At 42.4% G+C, this 24,349-nt stretch overlaps 1 protein-coding gene across 3 annotated transcripts in view; it reads left to right on the top strand.

The window, feature by feature from the left end:
• The first annotated feature begins 598 nt into the window (after window positions 1-598).
• Window positions 599-24,349, top strand: part of LOC102743782 (S-adenosyl-L-methionine-dependent tRNA 4-demethylwyosine synthase TYW1) — a 193,645-nt gene continuing 169,894 nt past the window's right edge. Inside the window, exons 1-5 of one of the 3 annotated variants that reach the window (XM_081819628.1) lie at window positions 599-837; window positions 6,696-6,797; window positions 9,092-9,286; window positions 10,778-10,999; window positions 16,067-16,189. In XM_081819628.1, coding sequence (XP_081675754.1) covers window positions 652-837; window positions 6,696-6,797; window positions 9,092-9,286; window positions 10,778-10,999; window positions 16,067-16,189 — 828 coding nt within the window. In that variant the 5' untranslated portion in view covers window positions 599-651. The remainder of the gene's footprint in view (window positions 838-6,695; window positions 6,798-9,091; window positions 9,287-10,777; window positions 11,000-16,066; window positions 16,190-24,349) is intronic. The other 2 variants (XM_081819625.1, XM_081819626.1) reach the window with 2 other exon arrangements.

Below are 24,349 nucleotides of genomic sequence, written 5' to 3'. Positions count from 1 at the left end.
CATTTTTTTTTCAATGCCTAAAGAATTTATTCTCGGTTTTTAGAGACTAAGTTATTATGGACTACGTTATTTATGTTTTCTTTGATGGGCTGTGGATGTCTCACTCTTAAGGTACAGGAAGATTTTGTAATGAAAAATTAAACTTGTAAAAAACAATCGTATTAGCATCTTCAAAGGGCAGTTATCTTCTCTTTTCTTACCACTAACTAAAGATCAGTAAATGAGTTCCTACTGTTATTCCACTAAAGCACATTGTGGATGAATGTATGTATAGTTTTGTCCTGGAGGAAGTAGGGATCTTTATAGTCTTAAGAAATCTGGGTCCAGGGGCGCCTGGGTGGCTCAGTCGTTAAGCGTCTGCCTTCGGCTCAGGTCATGATCTCAGGGTCCTGGGATCGAGCCCCGCATCAGGCTCCCTGCTCGGCGGGAAGCCTGCTTCTCCCTCTCCCACTCCCCCTGCTTGTGTTCCCTCTCTCGCTGTGTCTCTTTCTGTCAAATAAATAAATAAAATCTTAAAAAAAAAAAAAATCTGGGTCCAGCCTTTAACGTACCTAATTATACCAAGGGGTTAATATTTGAGGAGTACACCAGAAAAATTAAGAGAATAGTAAAATAGGTCAGTATCTGTGCTGGTTTTCGTCCCAGTTGAAGATGGGAAAAGATTCAAACTTGATGGATTTTGTGCAGTTGTTTATCTTCAAGGACAAGAACTCACAGAAATCTGTTCCAAAAGCAACTGGGGATTTGATGACAAATGGTTATATCCCTCTTCAAAAGAAGGAAGTCTTTGTGTCTGGAGTGAAAATTTTCTATGGTTCCCAGACTGGAACAGCAAAGGTAAGAACTTTATGTGATACTTTTCCTTGGGTTTCCTGATCTTTTAGAAGATCCCTTAAAAGTGTCCACTCACAGTGAATGGAATTGGTCTTCTGATTTTTTTTTCATCTTCTTTTTTCCCTTTCCCAGCTTACATTTTTCCTTTCTGGGGTGGTGGGTGGGTTTTTATTCCTTGTGCCCAATTCCAGCTAATTGGTGGTATCTGATGGTCACTGTCATGAAGGATCTTTGTTCTGGAGCTTGCTTCTGCCTCAGCGGAATGGAGAGTTCTAAGCCAGTTATTGATGGTGGTTGTAGAAGTAGGGGTGAGTGAAAAGAGAATGTCAGCAATAGTGTCCATTGTGGGTCCTGACTTTCACAACTTCACACATCTACTTTATAAAACGTGTTTTGATTTAGTAGTGTTAAAAGTGTTAACAATAGACATTGAATACTGTTTGAAGTAGACATATGCTGCAGATGTATATGCTGCTGGCTACTTTGTTATGAAGGTCACAGCTATTTAGTGCTTTCTAGGAAAAGATTCTAAGGTGAACATGGAAATGAAGTTTAAAAAAAATCAAGGTCAAGTTATTTTTGTATAGTACTAAACAGGGTTGTACTGCTCTCTTGTGGATATTTTGTAGAATAATATTTCATAGTTTTTCAGATCCGTGGTGCTTTGCTCCACTTCATAGTTAAAGGTCACTTGATACTAAGTTCAACTGTAAGCAACAGAGGTGGGAAACTGGAAGAAATGTAAAAAAGGCATCTGAGCAGCCAAAAAAAAGTCCTTTTATGTTATTTATAAAAGATCTCATTCATAGCCTCTCTCATGTGTGTTTTTAATTTTTTCTAAAAGATCAAATCAACACTTGCAGATTGTAACAAATCCAGGCATGAGGAGGGTTCATAATGAAAAGTACTCTCTAGTGAACCTCTTTTTAACTATTTCTTATTTTTGGTTCCTCTGATGGCTATAATTTTAACCCGTGTGTGCTGTATTTCTAGATTATTAATGTTAATTATAAGTTACTGACTCCTTGTATTAATTGACACATTACTCAAATCTCAGTGGCTTTATTGTTGGCCACCTCTTTGTTAATATGGGTTAGATGACTCTCCTTAAAGCTGTGCCATTTGAATTTCCTTATTTTGCTTTCACACTGAATGGATTCATATTTGGCTGGGTAAGGGAGATTAATTTTTCCTTACAACTTTGAAGGTGTCACTTCACTTCAGGGCTAGTCTCCTCATTCCTTTGTAGATGACTTGATTTTTTTGTTTCTGGAAGCTTTTAGAATCATTTCTTTGTCCTTGATGTTTGGAACTTTTTTTTTTTTAAGGTTTTATTCAGTTACTTGACAGCACAAGCAGGGGGAGAGGGAGAAGCAGGCTCTCTGCTGAGCAAGGAGCCTGATGTGGGACTCAATCCCAGGACCCTGAGATCATGACCTGAGCCGAAGGCAGATGCTTAACCAACTGAGCCACCTAGGTGCCCTTATGTTGGGAACTTTTTTGAGATGGTGTCTGGATTGGCTCTTTTTTTAGCTGTTGTGCTGGACACTTGGGCTCTTTTGAACATTTGTGAGCATTTCTGCTAATTTCTTGGGCAGTTTTTTCCCTTTCCATTTTCTCTTTTTTTCTTCCTGGGACTCTTGTTAGTTGGATGTTAGAGCTTTTGGATGGCTTCTTTGTCTTAAATCCATCCTCTCTTTTTGTAACTTTGTCTTTCTATTCTGGATTGTGGGATTTCAATTCTAAACCTTCTTTTTTGAATGTTTTATTTTGGCTATTATGTTTTTAGTTGCAAAAACATCACTTTTTTCAGTTTTTATATTATTTTGTTATTTAAGAATATATCTTAGTAGGGGCACCTAGGTGGCTCAGTCGGTTAAGCGTCTGCCTTTGGCTCAGGTCATGATCTCAGGGTCCTGGGATAGAGTCCTGCATTGGGCTCCGGGAGCCTGCTTCTCTCTCTCTCTCTGCCTCTCCCCCGGCTTGTGCTCTCTCTCTCTCTCTCTCAAATAAATAACATCTTAAAAAAAAAAAAAGAATATATCTCACTGAATTTGTTTTTCTGTTCCCTGATTTATCTGCTTTCTCACTTTTTCTGTTGCTACTATTTCTCCTTCCTGCTGATTGTTCTTATATTCTTAGTGATCCATGGTTTTCTATTAATATTTAGGACCGAATGATGGGGTAGCTATTATGGATTTTCTCTGTTACTGTGTGCACAGATTTGTGTTCTCTAATTATAAATTTTCTGTGCTCGATGGGTCAGGGCATGCCATATTACCAGATGTTCTGTGCACGGTGGGTCAGGGCATGCCATGTTACCTATTGACCCCATATCTCCCTCTAACTACCACCTCAATCTTTTTCCTTTCCTTTCCTTTCTTTCTTTCTTTTTCTTCTTTCATTCTTTCTTTCTTCCTTTTTTTAGAATAAAGCTCCTTGAACGTGTCTGTGCCACTCTCCAAATCTCCAGTTTCCCTACTTCTGTTTTCCTTGGGCCACTCTTGTGTGGCTTGCATGCCCCGAGTGTTCCCAGTGACTTCCATGTTGCTAATTAATTCTCACTCTTCATCTTCCTTGACACTGTTCTCTAGGTCATGCTCCTACTCGGCCAAGGCTAGTCTTCCTCACTGTCATTTGCAGATTTCTCCTCATCTTCTTGGCCTCGAAAGATTGAGTGTCCCAAGGCACAGTCCTTGTCTTTATTTGCACTCACTCTAAGGGATCTTGTTATCTAGAGCAATTTGGCAAACTTTTTCTATAAAGGGCAAGGTATTTTATTTTATATACTGTGTTTTTAGGTTTGTAGTTTTTGTGAGCCATACAGTCTCGTCGCAGCTACTTAGCTCTGCGGCTGTGATGTGGAAGTAGCCACAGACCATGGGTAAATAAGTGGCATGACTGGGTCCCAGGAACTTTTATGTACTGAAACAAATGGAGGGCTGGATTTGACCCGCAGGCCTTGGTTTGTGTTCAGTGGTGGCCTCCCAATATGTTTTTAATCTGAACTGTTCCCCTCAACTCCAGACTCTCATATCCAGTGGCCTGTCATAGATCTTCATGTGATGTCTGGTAGGCATCTCAAAATTAGTACGCTCCAACTGAACTCCCGTTTTTTTTTGCCTAGACCTTTTCCACTTAGAATCTTTACCATTTCAGTAAATGGCAACTTTATCTTTCCAGTTGCCTAGTTAAAAAAAAAAGAAACCCTTTGAATTCTCTCTTTTTCCTACTACCCCCATGCCATTTTTAGCAAATGCTGTTTGTTCTACTTTCAAAATGGATCCAGGTGCCAGTCACTTCTCTGCACCCTGGCTCACGGCACCCTCTGCTTTTGTCTGGATCACAGCAGTCACCTCACTGCCGGTCAGTCCCCTTCATTCAGCACTGCTCGGCCCGTCCTCTGGCTTCAGTGTCCTCTCAGCTCAGGAGCCACAGGGACTTGGAAAACTTAAGTGAAATCACGTTCCCTTCAGCTTAAAAACCCAGCAATGACCTCCTCATTCACTTAGAGTAAATCACAGTGACCTCACAGTGGCCAGGAGGCCTTCACGTCTGGTTCTCCACTATCTCTTTTACCTCTCGTCCTTGGTCCCCACGTCTCCAGTCTTTTTAAATTTTTTTATTTATTTGTCAGAGAGAGAGCACAAGCAGAGAGAGCTGCAGGCAGAGGCAGAGGGAGAAGCAGGCTCCCCACTGAGCAGGGACCCCCGATGTGGGGCTCAATCCCAGGACCCCGGGATCATGACCTGAGCCGAAGGCAGACGCTTAACCGACTGAGCCACCCAGGCGCCCCCCCACGTCTCCAGTCTTACTAACCTCCTTGCCAAGCCTGCTCCCTCCTTTGGGCCTTTTCACTTACATGTTGTTCTGCTTGGGGTAGCCTCATGGCTTGTCTCGCATGTCCTTCAGGTTTGGCTCAAGTCTATCTTTGAGGCCTCTTATACCAAATACTTGTCATTTTTCCACACCGGCTCTCCAGTTGTGACATGAACTACCCAGAGTTTTTGTCAGGCTCCTCAGGTATAAGGACCCAGTCTGCACGACTGTCTCTGCTTCAGACGCCAGTCACTAGTCCCAGGGGCCACTTGTGCTTGTGACCAGACCAGCTATAAACTCGATACCACAGTCCTCTCCTTAGGTTCGATCATTTCCTAGAAGGATTCGCAGAATCAGGAAATTGCTCAACTAACTATGCTTCCTGGTTTATTAGAAAGGATACAAGGCAGGAGCGCCTGGGTGGCTTAGTCGTTGAGCGTTTGCCTTCGGCTCAGGTCATGATCCCGGGGTCCTGGGATCGAGCCCCGCGTCGGGCTCCCTGCTCAGCGGGAAGCCTGCTTCTCCCTCTCCCACTCCCCCTGCCTGTGTTCCCTCTCTTGCTGTGTTTCTCTCTGTCAAATAGATAAAGTCTTTAAAAAAAAGAAAGGATACAAGGCAGAAACAGACAAATGGCAGACACGCATAGGGCAAGGTCTGGTGGTGAGGGGTGGCTCGGAGCTTCCGTGCCCTCTCTCTACCCACCACTTCCTCAGCACATCAGTGTGTTCACCAAACCAGAAACGCCGAGTCCTGTCATTTAGGGGTTTTAGTGGACATTTTAAATCATTGGCCATGGATGATTGAACTCACTGGGAGCAATGGTGCTGAAAGTTCTAAACCTTTAATCACATAATTGGTTTTGTGGTGACCGTCCCCCATCCTGAAGCTACCTGGGGCCCACCTCCCCATGAGTTATTTCATTAGCTTACCAAAGTCGGTAAGTTCCAAGGGTTTTAGAAGCTTTGTACCAGGAACTAGGGAGAAAGACTAAATATTTATTTATTTTTTAATCTTATGCACCTGTCCTGACCCTCCCTGTTTAAGATAAAACTGTCCCCAGAGCTATCCCTACCTGTGTTCTTACCCCTTATCCTGATTTTCTTCCATAGCACTTCCATAGCACATCATCTGATTAACTATGTCTTTTCTCATTTCCACGTTTGCTCTGTCTCTGCCCATTAGAACATAAGCTCCTGAAGCAGAGACTGTGTGTGTCTTGTTCGCTGTTGTGTAATATTGCCCAGAACTGAGACTGGCCTAGTAGATGCCCAGTAAAATAATAGATGCTTGGTAGGCTTAGCTTTCATCCTGGGAGATGGGGAACCAAGTGTAAGACTACTAAGCGAAAAGTAGGAAGACGTTTTTCAGAGTGCCTAGAAGTCAGCCATGGGGCTAGAAGTGTTAGCTTTCCCCAAACATTTGGTTCATTTTGTCTGGAGAAGAGCTAGCGGGTGTTTTGTCTGGGGGTAAAGGGCAGATGCTGCCCAGGCTTGGTGTGCACTTGTCCTGTATACAGATTGTCTGCTGATTGGTTCTTCTCTGCCCCAGGTTTCCCTCACAGCTTCACTGTAGTGGCTGCTTCTGCGCCCAGAACCTCTCTAGGGTTTTGTCAGGCATATGGACTCTCCCCTAGGGCTTTTCCTCCCCGTCAACCTGCTTCTGTTTGCTTTCTGTCTTCCAGAAATGTGTCGCACTTCTCATATATCACATTCTCTTCTCTCTTCAGTATTTCTTATCACCTGTATGTTTATTCTAGTGGGGCAAGGCAGCTGGAATGTCAAAAAGCCAATTTAAATGTAGTCCCGCATACGTACTTACAGAGTGAGAACAGCACAGTTGAATGATTGATCTCTATAAAGATGCTTGAGAAAATGGAAGAAGTGGGAATAGGTATTTGTGTTTATGATGATAAGTGTCAGTCAGTGAAAAAGTTTTCCATGATAAATGCTTTATTCCTTTGCCAACAAGAGTAAATGAAGACTGTATTTTGCTTATTTAGCTTATTGAAGACTTTGTGATTTTTTTTTTTTTTTTTCTATTAGGGATTTGCAACAAGTCTTGCTGAAGCAGTTACCTCCCTAGATCTCCCTGTGGCTGTTATTAATCTGAAAGAATATGATCCAGATGATCATCTAGTAGAGGAGGTTGGTAATTATGTTATTTTTTTCTTCAGTCCAAACTCTCAAATGTAATTGATCTCCTGCATTCTGGGATAAATAGAATCTTCAGAATAAATTTGATTTTCATGCTAAGGAGTTTTCAGTTGGTTGCGTTTTCAGTGTCAGTCAGAGGTGTTGAATATGTGGTGTGGGACCTGCCCCTCCGGTGTGTAGTCTTTCCTGCGGCGGGGGTAAGGGTGGGAAAGGTTGGGTGGTTTGAAGTTCCCTCCTCCCTCCTGCTACGGATCTCATAATCAAGTAAGGGTGATGGATGGCAGTGTGCTGAGCCTATGAACCATGTATGAGCTGACTGAGAGGTCAGGAGCCACTTGGGTAGCAGAGAGAATATGGGTTTTGGAGTTAGAGAAATCTCTTACTGCCTGTGTGACCTCTGTGCATTACTTAAGATCTACATGGGTTTAATTTCTTCAGAGAAATCCCTTTCCTTGTCCTAGCTGTACTTAGCGGAGTTTGCCTTATAGTAGGGGTTCTCAGGGTGTGGTCCTTGAACTTACAATATCAGCATCTCCTGGGAATTTGTTAGAAAGGTGCTGCAGATGATTCTGAAGCACATAGAGCAGGGGTTGACGAATTTCTTTTGTAAAGGGCCAGATAGTGAATATTAGCTTTGTGTGGTCATAGGCAACATGTAAATGAACGAGTGTGGCTGTGTTTCAATAACACCTTGTTTAAAAAAACAAAACAAAACAGGCAGTGAGCTGGACTGGGCCTGTGGAACATAGTTTGCCAGCCCCTTCTTAGTGGATAACCCAGCTGTAACTGTCCATTTCTTTCTCCCATAAGAGAATAGTGGAGTGCAAATGAGTGTACTTGAATTTTTCACAATTACTTGTGAAAAATTATTAGCAACCTTTGAGTCTTTATTATTAATAATGGATTGCTTATAACTTATCTCATGACTTAGAATTTTTTTTATTTTTTATTTTTTTAATTTTTATTTTATTTATTTATTTTTAAAGATTTTATTTATTTATTTTTTAAAGATTTATTTATTTATTTATTTGAGAGAGAGAATGAGATAGAGCATGAGAGGGAGGAGGGTCAGAGGGAGAAGCAGACTCCCTGCTGAGCAGGGAGCCCGATGCGGGACTCGATCCCGGGACTCCAGGATCATGACCTGAGCCGAAGGCAGTCGCTTAACCAACTGAGCCACCCAGGTGCCCAAAGATTTTATTTATTTATTTGAGAGAGAGAGAATGAGAGAGAGAGAACACATGAGAGGGGATAGGGTCAGAGGACGAAGCAGACTCCCTCCCGAGCAGGGAGCCCGATGCGGGACTCGATCCAGGGACTCCAGGATCATGACCTGAGCTGAAGGCAGTCGCTTAACCAACTGAGCCACCCAGGCGCCCAGAATTTTTTTTTTTTAAGATTTTATTTATTTATTTGATAGAGAGAGACACAGCAAGAGAGGGAATACAAGTAGGGGGAGTGGGAGAGGGAGAAGCAGGCTTCCCACTGAGCAGGGAGCCCGATGTGGGGCTTGATCCCAGGACCCTGGGATCATGACCTGAGCCGAAGGTAGACGTTCAACAACTGAGCCACCCAGGAGCCCCTATGACTTAGAATTTTTAAGGTGCATTCAAGCAGATGGAATACCATGGCTAGCAGGTCCGGGGGGTATTTTCTTTCTTCTTGTAGACAGTGGTACCAAGTGTTAATAAGTTACTTTACATTTAAAAAGTTTTGTTGTTTTAGTTTTTTAGGTAAGTTTAAAGCTCTCTTTCTGTGTTTCTTCCTGACTGATTTGGATTTTGTTTCCAATATGACAGTTGGAAATGATAGGAACTTACTGCTTGAGAATTGGAATGGAGTACATAGTTAGGGGCACCTGGGGGTATATTGGCAGGAGCCAGAGACTGGGTTTTCTCCCCATTCAAGGTGTCCTTGCTCTGTTTTCTTTTACTTTTGAAAATGAATAACGTTTTGAAAGCCTTTGTTGTCTGAGGTTAGTACTGATGTGGATGTTAACATTTTATTTTATTTTTTTTTTAAGATTTTTTTTATTTATTTGACAGATAGAAACAGCGAGAGAGGGAACACAAGCAAGGGGAGTGGGAGAGGGAGAAGCAGGTTTCCTGTGGAGCAGGGAGCCCGATGTGGGGCTCGATCCCAGGACCCTGGGATCATGACCTGAGCCGAAGGCAGACGCTTAACGACTGAGCCACCCAGGCGCCCGATGTCAGCATTTTAAAAAGGAATTTTCTTTACTGATAAGTTGTTCTTGAATATTCTGAAATAATTACTTTCTTGGTTAGGTTACCAGTAAGAATGTTTGTGCCTTCGTGGTTGCTACATACACTGAAGGTCGACCCCCTGAAAGTGCAGAGTGGTTCTGCAAATGGCTGGAGGAAGCATCCAGTGATTTTCGATTTGGCAAAACTTACCTGAAGGGTATGAGGTACGCTGTATTTGGCCTGGGAAATTCTGCCTATGCGAGCCACTTCAACAAGGTAGGTATGTGTTGAATTATAGGGATAAATTCTCTATTATAATTAAAAAAAATTCACACACACACCCATTCACATGTGTATGTGAAGTAGTCCCCGAACTTTGGTGTTTAATAATAAACTTCTTGTGTTATTCTTATTTATTTATTTATTTGAGAGAGAGAGACATAGCAAGAGAGGGAACACAAACAGGGGGAGTGGGAGAGGGAGAAGCAGGCTTCCCGAGGAGCAGGGAGCCCGATGCGGGGCTCGATCCCAGGACCCTGGGATCATGACCTGAGCCGAAGGCAGACGCCCAACGACTGAGCCACCCAGGCGCCCCTGTGTTACTCTTTATAGTGGGGAATTGCTGCACACATGTTTCCAAGCTTGGGGTATAGCAGGTTCTCAAGTAAATTTTTATTGAATAAAATGCTTATACCTCCTATTGTCTAGTGTCATAGTGATCTGGATTCATGGCCATCGCGTCCAGTCTGCTGTCCCCAGGCAGGACCTTGTGGATGAAAGATCACTGATTCTGGACTTTCTCAGCCGCCTGTTCTGTTGTTGAACAGCCTTTATGGCTCAAACTAACAGTTGAGCTCATTGTCTTTTAATCATTAATTTTTAAAGGGAAATAGAAGAAAAACATTCACTGCCTTTTGTGTAATAAAACATTGTTTTGTTTTCCTAGATCTTTTTTCTAAATGAAGTTAACTTGGCTCCTTTTGCATTCTGTTCTCTATACTTTAAATAATAAAAATACAGAGCCTCTCTGTTTCTTGTGGTTTTAAACATTTACTAGAACTTTTGTATATGTACCTCTTCCGAAAAAGACAGCCTGGCTCAGCTGTCTTTGGTAGAATGTGTATAAAGGTGAAAGTGGAGATCTTTCCATAAGATTTTCACTCAGTAGTTACATCAAGATGTGTATTTCTGCCCGTATTTTCAAAGGAAGTAGACCCAAAAAATGGTACAATTCAGATATGTAAATGTTTTGTTTAATGCCTTGCCACTCAGAAAGCCTATTAAGTTTTTGAACTCTTCATTGTGCTTCTTGGTAATCCCTGTGCCTCAGCTTAACTGCTTCTTCTTGCAGTACATTAAAGTTCGGAATTGATGAAGTCTGAGTCTTGCCAAATGGGCTGCATTTGCCCTTTGTTATTAAAATGGGCTTTGCTACGTTTTGGAACAAATTTATTTTGCTAATGAGTTATGTTATTCTGACCACAACTTAGAATAGTAGTTTTCAAAGTCTTTTTTAGGTAGTAATCCTTACCTTAGTAAAAGGGTTTGTCCCCTTGTTTAAAGAGTCTTTTGCAGGATCTTATCCGATGTAAGCAATGTAGTGTTTGCAGGTTGCAGCTGGGCCTGGAGCGCCCGTTTAGGCCAAGTTCCCTCTTCCCAGCAGCAGCCAGTGATGGGGCCCCAGAGGAACTTGGGCCTTTTGCAGAGCAACCTCCCAGCCTGTGATTTAGAGGATTGTGTCTTAGCGCTTTTGTCTTCGTCTTGCAGGTTGGCAAGAATGTCGATAAGTGGCTCTGGATGCTTGGTGCTCATCGTGTGGTGACTAGAGGGGAGGGGGACTGTGACGTGGCTAAGAGCAAACACGGCAGCATCGAAGCAGACTTCAGAGCCTGGAAGACCAAGTTCCTTGCCCGGCTGCAGACACTTCAGAAAGGAGAGAAAAAGCCCTGTGACGGCAACTGCAAGAGAGGCCAGTGCGAGTCGTCCGCGGTATGGAGCCCCTGTGTTCAGGTCTCGCTGCTTTCCTCCTGTGTGTGGGGATGCTGGACCTTAACCTCTGCCCCGAGAAACGCCTTCCCTGGCTTCTGGTTAGAAGGAAGATCTGTGGCTCCCGTGGGGGCGTTTTAGATTGCGTGCGGCCTTCCGAGTGACGCCAGCGTGGGCAGCATACTTTCCTGTTTCCCTGCTTTAATGGTTGTGTTGCCAGGGTAGCAGACTTCTCCCGTAGTTGGAGGGTCGGAGGCAGAGGCCTGAGGTTACGTATGTCCTGTCTCCATATCCCCTAACCATGTCTTCCTCCCGACCTCTCTTAACGACTCCTTATTAATTAGACTGGAAGGCTGCCCGTCATCCTAGATTCCTCTCTTTTTGTTCCTCACAGTCTTTTTTTTTTTTTAAATTTTTAAATTTTTATTTTTAAGCATTTTATTTATTTATTTGAGAGAGAGAGACAGAGAGAGCAAGCAAGCAGGGGGAGAGGCAGAGGGAGAGGGAGAAGCAGGCTCCCCGCTGAGCAGGGAGCCTGATGCGGGGCTCAATCCCAGGGCCCTGAAATCATGACCTGAGCTGGAGGCAGATGCCCAACCATCTGAGCCACCCAGGTGCCCCTGTCCCTCACATCCTAAACATGTTTCTTTGGTCCTTGTTCAGGGACCCTCGTTCCTTGGAAGCTCATGTCACCCGACCGTTTCATCACTGCTTGTCTTCACGGCTGTCCGTCATCCTTTGGTCACCTGCTCACTTGTGTCATTCAGGAACCACTGTACTTGCTGACTCACTTTCTCTTCACCCTTGTTTCTGTTGTTACTTTTTGGGGCAAAGCCATCCGTGCAGGTGATTGATCCAGTGTCCTGGTCTGCCAGGTGCCTGGCCTTCACACCGCCAACAGCCATTGTCTTCGCTGACCTTGGCCTCTCACTTCCACGGTCACTTCTGAAATTTTATGTTTCCATGACCTTGACTGATCTCTCTCAGGTGTCCTGCTTTAAAATTCTTTTGGTCCCATACCTTTTTCATTGGATAGTGAAAACTGATTACTTCACTTCTGTCCTTACCCAGTTTAGTTTTTATACTCATTCTTTTATAAACAATCTTCAATTGCCTTGCCTTCCAGTCCCTTTTCTAACCCAAATGGTCAAACCCCAAGCCAGGTTGAAACCTACCACTTGCCTTCCCATTTGCCTGCTGCTTGCTCTTTGACCCTGGATTCCTTACCACAGGCCTAGGTGTGCACTCAGGCGTGCCCAGCAGTGTCCAGCATTCTTGTGTAAGTTCCCTTTCTCGCTCTCCAAGATCACTATTGAATACTCTTTCTCCCTGCTCCTTCCTCCAGCTATCTTAGGAAGCTGCCAGAGATCTTGTATAGTGTCCTCCACCCCATCTACACATCCTCTCCATCTCTTATGCTGCAGGAGACCTCGGGTCTGAGTCCTGTCAAAGCCACTCTGCATGCTCTGGAATCAGGGGCTTTGTCTCTGTTTTCTGTGTCTCTCTCTCGGCCTTGTTAGTCTCTTCACCTCCACTAGATTGTTCTCTAAACTTATAAACATGCCTTGAAATCATCCTGTTCAAAGGAACAGGAAAAGCAAGTAAGAAACAAATGTTTCTTTTATTCTGTATGTTTCAGCTGCTGCTTCATTTTTCTGTTCTCTTTTCTAGCTAGTCTTTTTGCTGTGCTTATCTCCCCTCCCATTGGCCCTTAATATTTTTTTACACTGTTTAAAAAAATTGAGGTAAAATTCATGTACGTCCGATTAACGGTTGTAAAGGATACAACCCAGTGGTGTTCAGTACACTCACAGTTCTGTGCAAGCACTGCTTATTTCAGAGTGCCCCTTTTATATGTGTTGGTACACTTGTTCATTTTTCAGACTGGTCACTTTCCAGCTGATCTGTGTTCATGTTTGCTGGTTTTTCTGCCTGCTCAAATCTACTGAAACCCTCTAGTGAAATTTTTAGTTCAGTTATTAGACTTTTCAGATCAAGAATTTCTTTGTTTCCTTTCTCTAATTTCTGTCTCTGTGTGTTGATGTTCTCAATTTGTTGGGACATTGTTCTCCTGGTTCCTTCAGCTCTTGGAGCATATTTAAGACCATTGACTTGAAGTCTTTATCTAGTAAGTCTTTATCTAGTAGGTCTGTGTTTCCTCAGGGATGGTTTCAGTTGATTTCTCACAACTGAAATAGGCCAGAAGTGAAGTAAGCAGTTTTCGCTATCCAATGATAGGCCTATCATGACCTGAGCCTAAGGCAGATGCTCAACTGACTGAGTCATCCAGGTGCCCCAAGTTTCCTTTTTCTTGATTCAGTGTTTACTTGGTTCTTGTAAACCTTTGTCAGAACTCTGGGAATTAGAGTTCAATCTGTTGGTTTTTACTTAAGTTTTGGTTGTTTCTATGGGAGAACGGGCCCTTTGAGTTACCTACTCTGCCATTTTTGCTGATATCAGCCTTGGGTCTTAACGTTTAAACAAACTTAAGTAAAAAAAAAATTTTTTTTAAATCAAAAGTAACACTTGTACATTTAAACCCTCAAATAGTGCTTCTAGGCTTATAATTAAAAACTGTACTTTCTTGCCTTATTCTAATTCTTATTTTCCCAGGGCAGTCATTCTCAATTCTAGCTTTTTCATCAGATATTTACCTCTATATTCCTAACTAATAGGCCCTTCTTGCTATTTCTTGATTTTTAAAACACTTCAGAATCTCTCTGTCTCACATAGACACACACACACAGTATCACTTCTTCTCTCATTTTCTTGGTACAGTTGTATCACACCTTCTGGCCAGACCCTGGCTTGTTGTGTCATAATTGTGACCGTGTACATGCTCCCATCTGTCCTGTGTTCTGTGGTATTCCGTGTTCATTCCTACACATGTATTTCCCTTAGATAGCGGCTACATCTGCTTTGATTTCTCTATAACTATCACTAATTGATTCCAAAATTCTAGTGGAACTGAAAATTATTTTTCAGTGTTCTGTAGTTTTTATTGATTTCTTGGAGGCTTCTCATGAGTCCTTTCTCCTCCACGTCCTTGGAGGCGTGGCTGCTCTCCAAGACTTGGTGTGGGTGAAGTCCTTCCTTTGACTGGCTTCCTGGGTTGGATTCCCTGATTCTGGTATCTTCTATCTTCTTATTTCTTGGTTGGCTCTTGTTTTTGGAGCACATTCTCCAGTAGGTCTCTGAGAAGGGGTGTTTTGGAAGTAAATTTCCAGAATTTTTGTATCTGCATGTCTTTATCCTGCCTTCATAGTTGATTGATGCTTCACTGAGTAAAGTTCTAGCTTGGAGTAATTTTTATTTTTTTTTTTCCAGAAAATTGACCACATTGATCCCCTGTCTTCTAGTTAGAGTATTGCTTTTGGGAACTTCAGTTTAACTTGATACTGAATTTGTATTATAAGATCCTCTTCTGCCCCTCTCAGAAACTTTAGAAACTTTGAATAAAATCCCTCTATCTATTCTTTGCTCTGTTTTTTCCCCCAAATTTTCTGCCTATCTTTCTGCTTTCTCCTCTCACACAGAACATTTATTTCTAATTTATCTGTACATGAGAAATGCAGCCTCATGGGGTCCCAGCTTTGACTTTGGTCTTCTGAGACTTCTGAGACTTTAGTCTCTCCTCCCAGTATTGTCTCCTTGACTTAGCCTGCTCTTCCCTGGTCCTATCCAGCTGTCAGTTAGGTTCTCCAGAGTTCAGCAGATACTCTCAGCTCCATCTCTCACTTATCTCTTAGGATTCCCTTTTTAGTTCATATTTGTCCTCTTTGAATTAGTAATATGTTTGCCAACTCAGTGATACATTTAAAATTATGCTATTAAAATATTCTGTTATTCAGTGTTATTTTCCATAGGAGGGGTATTCAGTATCCTCTGCCCTGCAGCTGGGAGCAGAAATCCCAGGTCATGCTCACCCACTCTGGTTTGGCTCTCTGCCCCACAGTGCTGCTCTTTCCTAGGTCCCAGGACATCGTGTTGTCAAGCCCCATGGACATTTCTCTGTCTTCATTTTACTTGCCCTCTCAATAGTATTCGATACCGCTCCTTCTTTGAATCACTCTCTTCTCTTGACTTTCACGATACTATTCTCATGGTTTTCTTCCTTTCTCACTTGGGATCATCCATCCTTAACTAACCTCTACATGGTGGAAAGATTCAGGGCTTGGTGAGAGGTTCTTTTCATTGTTGATACTTTTTTCCTGGATGGGCTTATCTAGTTTCATGGCCTTAAGTTCTGTCTATATGCTAGTCATTCCCAGGTTTATATTTCCAGCTCTGAAGTTTATCCTGAATTTTGGTCTCTTCTGTGCATCCTCTTTAAAATCTCTGCTTGGATGTCTCAGGCATCTCATGCTTTACAAATTCAAAATGGAGCTTTTCATTTCCACTCTCTTGGTCTGTTTCTCCCCAAATCTTTCTCATCTCAGTAAACAGCACCACCATCTCAGTTACTTAAAGAAGAAACTTGAGGGGCGCCTGGGTGGCTCAGTTGTTAAGCGTCTGCCTTTGGCTCAGGTCATGATCCCAGGGTTCTGGGATCGAGCCCCGCATTGGGCTCCTTGCTCAGTGGGGAGCCTGCTTCTCCCTCTCCCACTCCCCCTGCTTGTGTTCCCTCTCTCGCTGTATCTGTCGCTGTCAAATGAATAAATAAAACCTTAAAAGAAAAATTATTAAAAAAAAGAAGAAACTTGAGAGCCATGCTTAATTCCTTCCTTTTCCTTATTGTTGCATTTAGTTCCTCACTAAACCTGGTTGGCTCTGAGTCTCAAACAAAGGTCAGGAAACTTTTTCTGTTGGGTCAGTTGGTACATATTCCATCTTTGTGGGTCATATGGTTTCTGTTGCAACTATTAATTCTGCCACTGTATCACGAAAGTAGCTACAGATGATCTGCCAGTGATGGTTGCCTTTAGATTTGGCCTGAGGCTGGCTGCACTTGGCTTGTGGGCCATAGTTTGCTGACCTCTAGCCTGAAATATCTCAAATCTATCCAGTGAACTCACAATTTGGGAGGTTTGCTACTTTGAACAATGTGTTTCTGAAACATTGATGTTCCAGGAGGAAGAGCCCTTTGAGAGCACCAGTGAGGAAGAGTCTGGTACTGAAGACCATCAGAATCTAAATTCTGTTGTTGATGTTGAGGACCTTGGCAAAATTATGAATTATGTGAAGAAAGAAAAGGTACTGTAACTGGGAAGGAGTGGACTTGGATCCTGCAGTTAGCTAACATCTCTTGCATTCTGTATTGGTGTGTGGTCCACCTGAGCTCATTAGGCAGTCTTATTTCTTTGCCTCCATCTTGAGAGTGTTATATTTCTTTGCCATTTTTTAACAATTTGTTAAAAATTTTAGTTTAAATTCTTTTAGAGAGAGAGAGTGCGAGCAGGGGAGGCGGGAGAGGATGGGCAGAGAGAGAGAGGATCTCAAGCAGGCTCCACACCCAGGGCAGAGCCTGACGCAGGGCTGGATCTCAGGACCCTGAGATCATGACCTGAGCCTAAATCAAGAGTTGGATGCTTAACTAGCTGCTGCCCCACTTCTTTGCCATTTTTACGTGAGCTTCGATAGGATATGATAGGCAGATTTTAGGGCAGGAACTGAGGAAAGGGTAGATGGTTAGAGGGGCTTCATTCAGTATTGTGGCTGAAGAGGTGGGATGAAGAGACTGAGTGTGTTGAGATTCCAAGTGGAACTCTCTTAAAGTTGCTTCCTGTCATATAGACTGAGTGGTGTTGGGCTTAGGGACAGCTCCTTGGTTTGTAGGTGCTGAGATCAGCATAGGAGGCTCTAGGAATCTAGGAGATGTTAGTTTGGGTTGTCATTGTCACTGCGAGATGGGTGTGAGAATGTATAGTGTGGTAGGATTTTACACAGATTCCAGTGATCTGAAATTAAAATAGTCTAATATACACAATAGCATAAAAGTATATAGACCTAATTTATGTATGAGTTTTGGGAAATGAGAATATCCTACTAAAAATGTACCAAGTGCATAAGTTTTAGAAACAAAAGAAGTAAAACTATGGAAGAATCCAAGAAAATCAATGATAAAATTAACACAAACTCAAATGAAAGAAATCAGTAAGGTAGCAGGATATAGTAATATATTTCCAAACAATAACCAGTTAGAGGCCATAGTGGAAGAGAAGACCCCCCTCTACAGCAGCTATATAAAAGATAAATAAGTATGTAGAAATAAATTTAAAAAGAAATATCCTGAAATCTCTGTGATGAAAACTGAAAACATTCCTGAAAGATCTAAAAATGTCTTGAACAGACATACCTCTTGTTTTTAGATACGGTAACTCAGTGTTCTAAAGATGCCGATTCTCTTTAATACATAAATCTGATAAAATCCCATTAAAAGTTTCAATAACTTTTTTTTTTTTTTCCTGGAGCCACACTCATTGATTCATATGGAAAAATAAACATGCGAGAATGGTTAGGAAAGCCTTGATACAGTAATAAGAAAGACTAGTCCTACTAGATATTAAAACTTACTATAAGGCATCTGTAATTAAAAGTGTTTTGGCTCCTTTTGAGACAGATCGATGCAACAGAATAAAATTTCAGGAATAGACCCAAAAACATATGGGAATTTTGTATATAATAAATGTGGTATCTCTTTTCCCTGGGGGGGGGGGAAACATACTTTTAAGATAGGTGATGTTGGCAACTAGATAGCTACCTGTGAAAATTTAAAATTGGCTTTGCCAATTTGTCAGAATAAACTCCACTGGGTCAGAGATCTCAATGTAGAAAAAAATTTATAAATAACAGAGTTAGATGCATTATTTTATATCTTGGAGAAAGGTGTTCTATATGATTCAAAATCTAGAAGCAGTAAAAGATTGAATTTACCAATGGTTTTTAAAAAAGATTTGTGTGGTTATAAGCATATCAAAAGACAAATGATGAAGAGGGGGAAATATTTGCCCCTTATATAAAGAAGGAGTCAATTTTTCCACTCTACAAATTGCTCTTAAAAGTTGAAAGAAAAAAGACCTAAGACCTAATGGAAAAAATTGTCCAAAACACCTAAGTAGGCAAGTCTCTAAAAAAACTCTACAAATAGACTTTAAGCATATGAAAAAATGCTCAAATTTACTCATAATGAAGGACATGCACATTAAAACTACACTGATATTTCTCACCTACCAAAATAGCAAAAGTTCAAAAACTGGACAGCATGCATAGCTGGTGAAGCTCTGGGAAAACAGGTACTCACACCTTGCTGATGGGAGTCCAGAATGGTGTAACCTGTGTGGAGGGGCTTTTGGCAGTCTACCAAATTCTCGTGCATTTACCCATGATCCAGCAGGCCCAGTTGTGTGAATTTGCCTCGAAGGTACATCTTCACAAATACAAAACAGCAAACACACGAGGTTATGCTAAAAGCATACGTAGCAAACAACTGCCAGATATTGGTTGAAAAAAGCATGATATATCCACACTATATAGATATTGCTGTGCAGCTGTGAAAAATAATAAGGTACACGTGTGGGGGTGCTTGGGCGGCTCAGTCAATTAAGCATCTGAGTCTTGATCTCAGCTCAGGTCTTGATCTCGGTTGTAAGTTTGAACCCTGCCTTGGGCTCCGTACTGGGCATGGAGCCTACTTAAAAAAAAAAAAAAAAAAGGTGGATCCATGTGTGTTAATGTGATTTTCATGTGGTGTTGGATTTCATTTGGGAGTTGACCTGAACATAAGATTTTTTTAAAAAAATGTGTTTATTGTCATGGCACATTTGCAAATTTATAATTTGAGTGTGTATGTGTGTATAAATAGTATTTTGTAGCTGTGTTTACAGAAAGAACCTTTCATGTTCTTTTTTTTTTTTTAAGATTTATTTATTTATTTGAGAGAGAGAGAGCATGAGCAGGAGGGGCAGAGGGAGGGGGGAGAGAATCTCAAGTAGACTCTGTGCTGGGTGTGGAGCCTGACATGGGGCTGACACGGGGTTCGCTTGATTTCATGATGGTGGGATCATGACCTAGGCTGAAACCAAGAGTTGGACGCTTAACCGACCATGCCACCCAGGTGCCCCAGAACCTTTCATGTTCTTACGCCAGCTAACACCCAGTTCAGTTCAAATGACCTGCCGTTCAGTTCAGTTCCGTTACTACCTGGAGTTAGCCTCAGACTCTGCACGTTTAGGTTATAGTCTTGCACAAGACTGCCTCCACTTCAGATGGCAGCTCTAAGTTGGGGGCCACCTGCACTTCTGAGCAACTGGTTATAAATTTGGGGGTCTCATGATCCCCTCTGTTTTGATAACTTGCTAGAATGACCCAGAACTCACTGAAAGCACTCTACTCACAATGATAGTTTTAAAGGATACAAATTAGAAACAACCAGTGGAAAAGACACATAGGGCAAGGTCTGAGAGCAGAGGGGTGGGGAGGAGACTCAAGAGTTTATGTAAATCCAGGCTCATCATCCCCTCCCACCACACCGACTGTTCACTAACGAGGAAGCTCTATTGAACTTGAACATCCAGAACTTCTATTGGGATTTCATTGCATAGGAATGGCTGATTAGATCATTGGCTATGTGACTGAACTCATTCTCCAGCTGACCTCCCTCCCTGTTTCTTTCCCTGGAGATCCAGCTGGCCCAAAGTTGCATTGAATGGTTGGTCTTTCTGATGACCAGCCCCCATCCTGAAGCTATTTAGGGGCCCCACCTGAGTCACCTCATTTGCATAACAATGACCCTTCTGGCACTTAGAAAATGCCAAGGTTTTTTGAAGCTCCCTGCCAGGAACTGGGAACAAAGAACAGATGTATGCTTTGTGATGCCACCAGCCTAGAAACAAAGGTATGAGCACTCAGATCTTGTTTTGTGAATATCATTCTTCACTTAAAGGAACCAGGGCTTCTTAGAGAAATGACTGCTTCCAGGTTTGAGGAAGGGAGAGTAACAGATGGGACATCTTGTTGGGCAAGTAGATGCTCAGTGACTGATGGAGATATGTCAAAAGGACATAGGAACCAGCTTGAAGAATTTCCCACAGGCCAAATTTGGGACAATTTGAGCATGAAAAATGAACATAATGATTATATAATGAACGTAATGGATTCTGTTATATCAAATTAAAAAAAAAAATCAATCCTTGTGCTACTCAACAAAGAGGAGGCACAAGAGAAAGTCTTTATAGAAGGTTTTCAGATAATAAATATAGAAGGCGTGATCGAATTAGAAAATCACTTTTTTTCAATCCCCAGTGTAATAATTGATTTAAGCAAGGATTGGGTGAAATGCCTTTGGGGAACACATAGTCACATAGTCTCAAAATATCATCCCAGAAACTAACCCACGTAGACGTGCCAAAAATAAATAAATCAGTGGGGGGAACATACCCTTTTAGATGTTTTGCTATTTACAATATCATCTGGGATGATATTTTGAGCTGAATTCAGCTTCATCATATGTATTAAAATGGCCTTGTGTCCCTCCTGATATGATGGGTATAGTAAGATGTATACAACATCATCTATATAGTTCTGTGTCAAAAATGTTTAGCCTGAGGGTGCCTGGGTGGCTTAGTCGTTAAGCGTCTGCCTTCAGCTCAGGTCATGGTCCCGGGGTCCTGGGATTGAGCCCCGCATCGGACTCCCTGCTCCGCGGGAAGCCTGCTTCTCCCTCTCCCACTCCCGCTGTTTGTGTTCCCTCTCTCACTGTCTCCCTCTCTGTCAAATAAATAAATAAAATCTTTAAAAAAAAAAAAATGTTTAGCCTGAATCTAATCATGGGGAAACAATCAGACAAATCCAGAATGTGGGACAGTCTTGGAGACAACTGGCTAGGCTCTAAAAAGAGTCAATGTCTGGGGGGTGCCTGTGTGGCTCAGTTGGTTAAGCGACTGCTTTCGGCTCAGGTCATGATCCTGGAGTCCCTGGATCGAGTCCCGCATCAGGCTCCCTGCTCGGCAGGGAGTCTGCTTCTCCCTCTGACCCTACCCCCTCTCATATGCTCTCTCTCTTTCTCTCTCTCTCAAATAAATAAAAATCTTAAAAAAAAAAAATAAAAAGAGTCAACGTCTGGGGCAGCCGGCTGGCTCAGTTTGTAGAGCATGCGACTCTTAATCCCAGGGTCATGAGTTGAAGCCCCATGTTGGGTGTGGAGCCTACTTAAAATTTAAAAAAAAAAAAAAAAAGAAAATAAATAAATATATATTTTAAGAGATTTTATTTATTTATTTGACAGAAGGAGAACAAGCAGGGGGAGTGGCAGAGGGAGAGGGAGAAGCAGGCTCCCCGCTGAGCAGGGAGCCTGACGCAGGGCTTGATTCCAGGACCCTGAGATCATGACCTGAGCCGAAGGCAGGCGCTTAACAGACTGAGCCACCCAGGTGCCCCCAAAAATAAATAAAAAGAGTCAGCATCATAAACAATAATAAGACATGGAGGGGGACAGTTCTAAGGTTTAAAAAGACTAATGAAACATAATCAAATGCATTGTATAATTTTTGATCTTGAAGAGAAAAGGCCATTGTCTGGACACTTGAGGGTATTTGAAATGGATTTTTTAGTAGATAATATTGGATCTTCGTTAATTTCCTTTGTTGTAATAATGGTATTGTAGTTCTACAGTTCTGTCTTGCCTTTTTAGGAGATGAATTCTGCAGTTTAAGGGTGAAGTGTCACTGTGTTACCACATGCAGGTGGTTCCTTCACACACACACGTGTATTTTATAGGTGTGTATGTGGGGGTGTGTGTGAGTACACGGATTGATAGATAGGTAATGATCAAGCAAGAGTGGTGCATCTAGGTAGAGAGACTGTGAGTCTTCATTGTACCTTTCAGCTTTTCTGAGGATTTGAAATAGAAAATATGGGAGGAACTGCTTTCTCCCCATGCTCCCAAAACAAAACAAGAAAAACCTAGTATCAACTGAATAATAAACTATTTATGATATTGCCATATGAGGATATCTCCCATTTTCTGATAGGACCAGTTTTGAATTATATAGGGTCTTAAGAGCTTATTTCATCCATAAAACATGAGGAGGGTGGTTTTATGATTTTATGCAGGGTGGTCCCATACTATAACAAATGGTAATTGAAGGAAACAAATTTAACGTTTAATTTTGCCTAAACTTTTTTCACTACAAATTAACGTACCTATAATAATATATTTAGGAAATAGAGAAAGGGCAAAAATCTACCAATAATTCTGTCTCCCCAGAAAAATCATTAGTCTTTGGAATGTTTATTTTAATTTTGTTTCATATGCACCTAAACCTCTATTATAAAAATATATATTTTTAAAGATTTTATTAATTTATTTGAGAGGCAGAGAGAAGGAGAGAGAGCTCGAGTGGGGGAGGGTCAGAGTGAGAGGGAGAAGCAGACACCTCACTGAACAGGGAGGCTCAATCCCAGGACCCTGGGATCATGACCTGAGCTGAAGGTAGACACTTAACTGACTGAGCCACCCAGGCGCCCCTAAAAAATCTTTATCATATTCTCAGGTAGTCTTTGCAACCTCATTTAAAAACCTTACAGAAAGGGGTGCCTGGGTGGCTCAGGAGGTTAAGTATCTGCCTCTTGATTTTGGCTTAGGTCATGATCTCAGGGTTGTGAGATTGAGCCTCGAGCCCAGCATGGAGCCTGCTTAAGATTTTATCTCTCCCTCTCCCCCCTCTTCTCTCCCTCTCTTAAGGAAAAAAAAAAAACAACTTACAGAAAAGTCTTTTTTTTTTTTTTTCTCCCAGAAAAGTCTTTTAAAAGTATAAACTGGTATAGCTTAACTTTTGGGAAGTTATCATAAAGGCTGTCCTATTTTGAGTTTTACTGTCCCTTTCAGCCTGCACAGAAGGGGAGAACTGGCAGACTCCATGACTTTTCTGGTCATTTTTGGTTACAGGCACTTTAAGACACAAAGTCCTAATTTGGTGGTAGAATGCCCAATCCTATGTGATAAGTGCCAAGTCATACTAAAGAAACTCAGTCAGAGTTTCTAATTTAATTCAAAGGTGAAATTCCTCCCCTCTTGTCTACTTTCTGGTCTGTTCCGCTAGCTGCTGTTTTGGATCTGCTTAGGGCCTGGGGAATGGATGGAGAGGCAGGAGAGAGAGACGTAGAAAGTTCTTACGTGGCACTGGCATAACATGCCTCGGTGCTCTCTCCCCTCGTTGGGTTTAAAGTTGACTCTTCTTCCAGGCAGCCCTGTCATTGCTTCTTTGGAGACATTGTCCATGGCGTCTCCTGACCTGGTTCCTTGCACTGACCAGGTGTACTCTGATGGTGGCATACTCCTTCCTCTGAGCCCCGTGGCTCTGCCTTTGTCTCTTTGAGTTCTGCCATCTGTTCTCTCTAGTTCCCAGTTGGTCTGCATCTAAGACCTCCCCTCACCTGCACCCCTCTCCGCTCCCACGGGAACACTCCTGAGTTCTTTTTTTTTTTTTTTTAAAGATTTTATTTATTTATTTGACAGAGAAAGACACAGTGAGAGAGGGAACACAAACGGGGAGTGGGAGAGGGAGAAGCAGACTCCCTGCTGAGCAGGGAGCCCGATGCGGGACTCGATCCAGGGACTCCAGGATCATACCTGAGCCGAAGGCAGTCGCTTAACCAACTGAGCCACCCAGGCGCCCCTGAGTTCTTTATTCTGGGAGGACAGGCTGATTCCTACCCAGTGGCAGTGCTCGCTTGCTGAGGAAACTAGTCAGTCCTTCGGTGTCTGGATTTCCTGGGCAGGAGTCCTGCACTGATTAGTGATGCCCTCTGAGTGCAGGGGATACACAGCAGCTTCTTTGAGGGGCCCCGTTGGAGCCTCTCTCCTGGGACTGGAAGTGAGAGGTAGGCACCTACCCCCCAGCCTCTCTCCATTTGAGGCAGGGGGTGTGGATCTCAAAATATCTTACCAACATTCTCCAAAGAAGTTTTCAAAAATCCTCTGTCCTTACCTCCATGTGCTCTACCCTTTCACATCCTGGATGTGAGGGAGGCATTTAAAAAAAATTTTTTTTTTTTTAAGATTTTATTTATTTGACAGAGAGAGACAGTGAGAGAGGGAACACAAGCAGGGGGAGTGGGAGAGGGAGAAGCAGGCTTCCCGCTGAGCAGGGAGCCCAATGCGGGGCTCGATCCCAGGATCCTGGGATCATGACCTGAGCCGAAGGCAGACACCCAACGACTGAGCCACCCACGCGCCCCTAAAAATTTTTTTTTAATTTAAATTCTATTTAGTTAACATATAGTGTATTGTTAGTTTCAGGGGTAGAACTTAGTGATTATCAGTCACATATAACACCCAGTGCTCATTACATCAAGTGCCCATCACCCAGTTACTCCATCCAGAGTTGGCTGGTTCTCAGTCCCTTTGAAAATATG

Source organism: Leptonychotes weddellii, chromosome 5 (genome assembly GCF_054177405.1).
Source record: "Leptonychotes weddellii isolate Sample4059 chromosome 5, ASM5417740v2, whole genome shotgun sequence".
In the NCBI taxonomy this organism is placed as follows: domain Eukaryota; kingdom Metazoa; phylum Chordata; class Mammalia; order Carnivora; family Phocidae; genus Leptonychotes; species Leptonychotes weddellii.
This window is presented reverse-complemented; position numbering and strand designations above follow the sequence as displayed.